We start from the raw sequence: 8127 nt of genomic DNA on the forward strand, positions 1-8127 counted from the left end.
TAATTCCTTTCGAAGTGGGCAATTCCTACTGTCATGTCTCTTGTCATTTTCTAAGTAAGCATCACACCTATGGCATTTTCTTAAACCTTTCTTTGATGCATCGATTGCTAACTCCTTTTTTGCCTTTCATACACTTACCACTGCCCTTATTTTTTGCTTTTCTTGGTGGTAAAATAGAGATCTCGGAAGGCTTAGATGACTCACAATAAGACTCTATTACTGCATTCTTCCTATGAGTAGGGGATAAATCAGCTTGTTCTGTCATCAATATCAATTTTTGTTGTTTAATCACGTGCAAATTCAACCAATTTATCCATTTTTGCTTCTTCTGCTAGACCAATACAACACTGCATATCACCCCACAATTGTGCTAACAACACCTTCCTCTCATCCATTCCTGCACCTTGATCAAATGTGAGACCATCAATATGGAAGATTGGCTTTAAGGATGCATCCTTAGTCCATCGATTCAGCACATATTTCTTAGGGATTTTTATCAAAGTTTAAATCCTTAAAAACCACAAAAGTGTGGCTACACAACAATCCAATTCTTCCAAACATCTTGCAACTACAAACAGCTTTCTTTTCAGTTACATTGTGCTCCACAGTAAACTTTCTATCACTGCCATCTTTGATCTCATAATATAGTATGTCACCATCTTCTCGAACACTCAAAACTCGACAATTAAAACATGATGTGCATATTTCCTTCTGAATATCACAGAAAATAGAGAGTGTGTATACAGTTGAAGCATGCTTTTCAATGGGCAAAGGTGTCTTCATTTCTGGGATGTTCCCCTCACTATCACTTGTAAGTTTTGCATGATTGTGTCTTTGAGAGTCCAAAGCACGCTCAAACTGCATATAAAACTGGACCAGACTAGAGAGAGGGGTAGTAAATCGACTAAAAACACCATTTTCACCTTCCGAGCGTGATGTAGTCCTCAATAAACCAGCCATAGGAACATCTCTGAAATAGGCTGGTATCCAAAATCTTCGCAACTCAAACATTTGTACAAACCAGTTGTTATTGACTAAATCAAACTCTTCCATGATTGATCTCCATTCATTCTCGAATTCAAGAGGTTCTAAGTATGAGCTCCACACAACAGAGTTCAATTTCTTCCTAAAATTTTCATTCTTACTTAGCATAGAACCAACCTTTTCACCCACCTTGCACATAATGTGCCACATCCAAAAATGATGCCTAACTTCATTAAATACTGCTGGAATTGCTTGTCTCATTGCTGGATCTTGATCAGTAACAACTACTTTTGGCTCTGCACCCATTGCTTTCTTAAAGTGTTCAAATAACCAAACATAGGAAGCAATGTCTTCTTTTGTTAATAATCCAGTTGCAAATGTAATGCTTTTCTTGTGGTTATCAATCCCAGTGAACGATGTAAAAACCATGTCGTACCTACAAAATATAATATTTAAGTTATGACACATAAAATAAATGCTTAAAGTGCACATTTTGTTGCCATAAAAAGCACATTTTGTGTTTAAAAGTGTCCATTCTTAAGTCTATTTCAAATGAAATTACATAGAACTCACAATTTTCTTGATAATAACATGTAGTGCAAGATTTTTACTCATATAGTGCAAATATTTAAACCTAAGAATTCACATAGTTCCTGCTTAGAGTTGAAGGTATTAAGCATGGTTTGGGTTATTTATATGCTTATAGTGATGATTTTCTTACCATACAGAGCACATTTTTGTGCCTAAAAGTGCACTTTCTTTTGCCTATATGAAATGAAGTTGCATAGAACTCACAATTTTCTTGATAATAACATGTAGTGCAAGATTTTTACTCATATAGTGCAAATATTTAAACCTAACAGTGCAACTATTCTAACCTAACAATTCACATAGTTCCTGCTTAGAGTTGAAGGTATTGAATATGACACATAAAATAAATGCTTAGGCAATGATAAAATTGTGCATGTGCAGTATGTTAAACTAACCTGTTAGTTTGATATGTTGCATCAAAACATACTACATCCCCAAAACAACCAAAATTCTTTCTTGAAATTGGATCTGCCCAAAAAAGCTTGCACAAGTGCTCATCTTCATCAATGTCATATGCAAAATAAAATGCTTCACACACCTCCTTTTTCTTAAAAAAAATTATTCACAATCATTTGTCCATCAGCACCTATTATATATGCTCTAATATCCCTATTGAAGTTCTTAAAGTCAACATTTGTTGCACCTACATTGGAAAAATCGCCGACCATCTCCTTGTACAAGTTAAATGATTTTGTTGGCCCAATATTTGCTCGTGCACAATTTGCAATAAACTTTTGATGTCCCACATCAATGTTCCTATTGACCTTTAGAAACTGTTTTGCTAGGATTGATGACATACAGTGGTTATGTCTTTTCTCAAATTTTTTAACAACATAACCAAAACTTCCTATGAATTTGAACACAATTCTCGCTTTGCAACCTGTCCTATTTGAGACTCTTCTCCTCTTTGTAGTTGAAGAACTTGATGCTTCATCTACATTCAATGTAGAACTACCGATAACATTCTTATACCCTTCTCTACTACAAAGAATGTACTTTGACAGAATCACTTCATCATTAGACTTCATAACAGAACTAGACCTTATATCAAAGCCAACTTTAGCAGCATAGTTCTTGTAGGAGGATACAACAGCGTCTAAAGTACTGAATGTCATACCAATCTTAGGTTTGATCCCATCTTCACAATTAGGAATCCAATATTCAGTCATCCCCGGTAATATATCCACACTATAACCACCTTCAATGTTACTAGAATTTGCATCAGAAGTATTTAAATTTGTGCCTGATGTGACGCCATTTGGAGATGATGCTGGAAATAGAAGATATAAAATAGGGTGTAAATACAAAATGAAAAAATTCAAAGATATAAAATACTTTTATGCTCTGTAGTGCATGTTTTTGTGCCATACAGAGTGAAAGTAAGTGCTTACCAGTGCTCATTCCTATGGATAATTAAGTAAAATTTCACAAAACTGACTATTTTTTCATAAATAGATACAGTGCATATTTTTCAACCGTATGGTGCAAATATTTGTGCCAAATAGTGCAAATATTTAAACCTAACAATTCACATAGTTCCTGCTTAGAGTTGAAGGTATTAAGCATGGTTTACGTTATTTTTATGCTTATAGTTAGGGGTGGGAATAGGCCAGGCCCCTTCATAGGGGCCTACGGTCTGGCTTACTTAGGGCCTAGCTTGGCCTAGCCTATTTAGTAAAAAGGCCAGGACTAGGCCTAATTAGAAGCCTATTTAGTTAAATAGACCTAGTCCTATATTTAAAAGCCTAGCCTACAAGCCCGCAGGCCTAGCCTATATATATATATATATATATATATATATATATATATATATATATTGTATACATAACCTACAACCCTAATTTCCAATACCCAAATCCCAAATACGACTTACTAATTAGTAAATAGTGTTAGATATTACTAGTTATTACTGCTATGATGCTAAATTGCTAATAAGTAGTGTTACTAATTACTAGTAATAATTATGCTAGTTGTTTAGTGTTTACAGTTTNAATTAGTAAAGTAGTAATACTAATGTAATATGAGCCTACTAGTAATTGATTGTAGGATTTATAGATTTGTAGTAATACTAGTAATTAGTAAACAATGTATTGTTGAATTTTGTATTACGAACTTTTACTTATTAAACTTGTGGTGTTGGATATTGTATTGTGAAATATGAACTTATGATTTTGTCATTCATTATGAAATATGAACTTAAGTACTTTTTATAAATTTTTTACAGGTATACTTTAAAACGCTTAAAAATGAAAGCCTTAAATATTTCGAAGCCAATTTAAATAGGCGCAAAGCCTATTCAGGATCTATTTTGAAGCCTTTTTAAAGGCCTATTTATTAAATAGGCCTTTAAAAAGGCTTTAGGCTAGGCCAGGCCAACTGTAGGCTCAAGCTTGAGCCTAAAGAAAAGCCTACATACAGGCTCAGGCCCAGGCTCAAGCTTTCGATTTCTATAGCAGGCCCAGGCCTACTTTTATAAAGCCCGGCTCGGCCTAGCCTATTTCCACCCCTACTTATAGTGATCATTTTCTTGCAATACAGAGCACATTTTTGTGTCTAAAAGTGCACTTTCTTTTGCCTATATGAAGTGAAGTTGCATACAATTCACATTTTTTTATAATAACATGTAGTGCAACATTTTTACTCATATAGTGCAAATATTTAAACCTAACAGTGCAACTATTCTAACCTAACAATTCACATAATTCCTCCTTAGAGTTGAAGGTACTGAAAATGATTTAAGTTATTTTTATGCTTACAGTGCAAATTTTCTTGCCATACAGAGCACATTTTTGTGCCTAAAAGTGCACTTTCTTTTGCCTATATGAAGTGAAGTTGCATAGAATTCACATTTTTTTTATAATAACATGTAGTGCTAGATTTCTACTCATATAGTGCAAATATCTAAACCTAACAGTGCAACTATTCTAACCTAATAATTCACATAGTTCCTTCTTAGAGTTGAATGTATTGAATATGATTTAGGTTATTTTTATGCTTATAGTGCAAATTTTTTTGCCATACTGAGCACATTTTTGTGCCTAAAAGTGCACCTTCTTTTGCCTATATGAAGTGAAGTTGCATAGAATTCACATTTTTTTTGATAATAACATGTAGTGCAAGATTTCTACTCATATAGTGCAAATATTTAAACCTAACAGTGTAACTATTCTAACCTAATAATTTACATAGTTCCTCCTTAGAGTTGAAGGTATTGAATATGATTTAAGTTATTTTTATGCTTACAGTGCAAATTTTCTTGCCATACAGAGCACATTTTTGTGCCTAAAAGTACACTTTCTTATGGCTATACCAAATGGAATTGCATAGACATTGCGGTGCAAAATTTTCAACCATATAGTGCAAGTTTTTGTGCCCAGTAGTGCATATTTTCTTAATTAACAATGCAAGTTCTTCAGGCATAGAGTTAGGCTATTATCCATCTTATGGCTTAAGTTTATGCTCTGTAGTGCATATGTTTGTGCTATACAGAGCAGAAATTTGTCACTGAAAGTGCACATTCTTGTTGCTAATCAACTACATTGTGATATTGCTATTTCATATCATTGAATATGTAAAGAATGCGAAAAGATTAAGCATTATAATTGAGACGTTCATAACAACGAATTTGTAAAGAATGTGCAAAAATTCATCAATATAACTAATTTTTATATTAATAACTGGATTAGAAGAAAATAGTATTGATATTACCTTCATTGATTGTTTTGATCGATCGACTTTGTGTTTCTCTCTGATTATGCGTAAAGAATATGCAGATTGATTATGCGAATTCTGTTGATCGAGAATTGATTTGCGTTGTAAATTTTTGATCGAGAATTGATATGCGTAAATAATCTAGGAAAGTTTTCGTTGGAGGAAAGTTTTGCGATGGATATGGCAGTTACCAAATTACAATTTATATTTGCTAGTGTAATTACAATAATATCCTTAATGAAGCGCGCCTATTAGATCTGTTAATAAATTTAGTGCGTTGGATTAAATATGATCAGTGATTGTAATTGCATCTCACTTCTCACCTATGGTCTATTGTGCACATGAGCCCCTTCATATATATATATATATATATATATATATATATATATATATATATATATATATATATATATATATTTATGTATATATATTTATGTATATATGTATATTTATGTATATGTACATTTATGTATTTATGTATATTTATGTATATGTACATTTATGTATTTATGTATATATATGTACATAAATGTATGTATGTATATATATATATACATACATACATTTATGTACATATATATACATAAATACATAAATGTACATATACATAAATATACATAAATACATAAATGTACATATACATAAATATACATATATACATAAATATATATACATAAATATATATATNTATATATATATATATATATATATATATATATATATATATATATATATATATATATATATATATATATATATATATAGGGTCAGGTTCAGGTGTGACCGTGCTCTCCCGTGCGGCCGTGCGGTTCACACCACTCAATGTTACGAAATACACCATTTAATGTTAAGAAACACACCACACAAATATGCACTATGGTGTGTTTCTTAACATTGTGGTGTGTTTCATTGTGGTGTGTTTCTTAACGTTGAGTGGTGTATTTCGTAATATTGAGTGGTGTGTGACCGCACGGCCGCACGGGAGAGCATGGCCGCACCTGAACCAAAATCTATATATATATATATGAAAGGAGTGGTTCTGGCGCGAAAGGTCTCTTTGGTGAAACTGGGGTGAGATATGAGCCGTTTGATCAAATATAGATCAATGGCTCAAATCAATGAGAATTTTAAAAAATATCGCGTCTCCTGAGAATGTAAAAGTTAAGTGTTAAAATGGCGCACTTTAATTAAGTGTAGAAGTTATGCACAAGTGTATACCTGGCGCACCTTAACTGTTAAAACGACGCACCTTAAGCTTTCAACAGTTTGCAAAATTATCATAATGCCACCACGCTTTTATTTTTTAATTTATGTTCATTCTGGACAATTGATTTTGGCTATGATTGATCCGCATGTTTTACTTGGAGACCTCCTCCACATTTGATACATACATATGTATACATGGACATGTGTTGGTCCAAGTACGGATGAACCTCATAAAGGTGTTCCAATACGAGATGATGTGCTTTATCTCGCAAGTTTATAGGTGGAAGAACTAATTTTGATCCAATAGTACATTTCACACTGAGTATTCTTTCATGACGAGGTTTGGGAATACCAATTGACTCAACATCAACTAAATAATCAGAACGAAACTCAATGATCTCTTCAGAACTATAACCTTCAATTATACTTCCTTCAGGTCGATATTTGTTTCTCACATATCCTTTCAAGATTCTCATGTATCTTTCGAACGGATACATATATCTCATAAATACAGGACCAGTAGTGATCTTAATTTCCCTCACTAAATGAACAACCAAGTGCACCAGAATATCAAAAAAGGATGGGGGAAAATACATTTCAAGTTGACACAAAGTAAAAACTACATCAGCCTGCAAAGCATCTAACACATCTACATCAACAACTTTCATGCAAATAGTATTGAAAAAAAACACAAAGTTTTGTTATAGCTTGCCTAACTTGTTTCGGTAAAATATCCGAATAGCAACAGGTAACATGTGCTGCATTAACACATGACAATCATGAGACTTCAAACCAAGAAATTTAAGGTATTTCATTGACACAAGCTTTTTAATATTTGATGAATAACCGGAAGGAACCTTGACACCATTTAAACATGCACAAAATCTTATTTTCTCTTTTTTCAACAAAGTATGACAAGCTGGAGGTAAGTATGTTCATTTTCCCGATTCTTGTGGTGCTAACTTCTCTCGTATTCTCATTTAAACCATATCTATTCTAGCTTTAATATCATCCTTTGTTTTTCCCTGAATGTTCAACAATGTTCCAATAATACTGTCACAAACATTCTTCTCAACATGCATCAAATCAAGACAGTGTCTAACTTGTAAATACTTCCAATATGGTAGATCCCAAAATATAGACCTCTTTTTCCAGAGAGTCTTCTGAGTAGTCTTACAAGTTTTGCCAAAAGCAACATCAACATTTTTAACACGTTCATAAACTGCATGTCCAGATAAAAGCAAACGAGCTACTCGAGTCTCTGGTTTTCCATTAAAAGCTTTTTTCTTCTTTCGATAAGGATGACCATTTGGGAGAAATGTCCTATGACTCATGAACACATTCTTTTTACTGTTATTCAACCATAGATCGGGAGTTTCATCTTCACAAATAGGACATGCCTTAACTCCTTTACAAGTATAACCTGATAGGTTACCATAAGTTGGAAAATCATTTATGGTGCAAAAGATCATAGCACGTAAGGTAAAACTGCTTCGACTATAAGTATCATACACCGACACATCTTCATTCCACGACATCTTTAAATCTTCAATAAGTGGCGCTAGATATACATCTATGTCATTTCCTGGTTGTTTAGGCCCTGATATTAACAACGACAACATGATGTATTTCCGC

General features: G+C 33.0%; 1 protein-coding gene across 1 annotated transcript; it reads right to left on the minus strand.

The window, feature by feature from the left end:
* Positions 1–284: 284 nt before the first annotated feature.
* On the minus strand, positions 285–2976 carry LOC116023479 (protein FAR1-RELATED SEQUENCE 5-like). The gene is made up of 5 exons (XM_031264482.1): positions 2967–2976; positions 2223–2845; positions 1971–2122; positions 577–1420; positions 285–482 (listed from the first exon to the last, which is right to left on the minus strand). Exons 1-5 carry the CDS (start codon positions 2974–2976, stop codon positions 285–287), a joined length of 1827 nt encoding a protein of 608 aa, XP_031120342.1.
* Between the last annotated feature and the right edge of the window lie 5151 nt (positions 2977–8127).

The sequence above is a fragment of the Ipomoea triloba genome, chromosome 6, assembly GCF_003576645.1.
Source record: "Ipomoea triloba cultivar NCNSP0323 chromosome 6, ASM357664v1".
In the NCBI taxonomy this organism is placed as follows: Eukaryota; Viridiplantae; Streptophyta; class Magnoliopsida; order Solanales; family Convolvulaceae; genus Ipomoea; species Ipomoea triloba.

What these genes read in the sequence shown, in the direction of transcription:
- LOC116023479 (XM_031264482.1), bottom strand. An exon ending in TGGTCGGCGATTTTTCCAAT is followed by an intron (nt 2,123 to 2,222) that starts GTAGGTGCAACA and finishes ATTTTTTTTAAG; the next exon opens with AAAAAGGAGGTGTGTGAAGC. An exon ending in GCAACATATCAAACTAACAG is followed by an intron (nt 1,421 to 1,970) that starts GTTAGTTTAACA and finishes TATATTTTGTAG; the next exon opens with GTACGACATGGTTTTTACAT.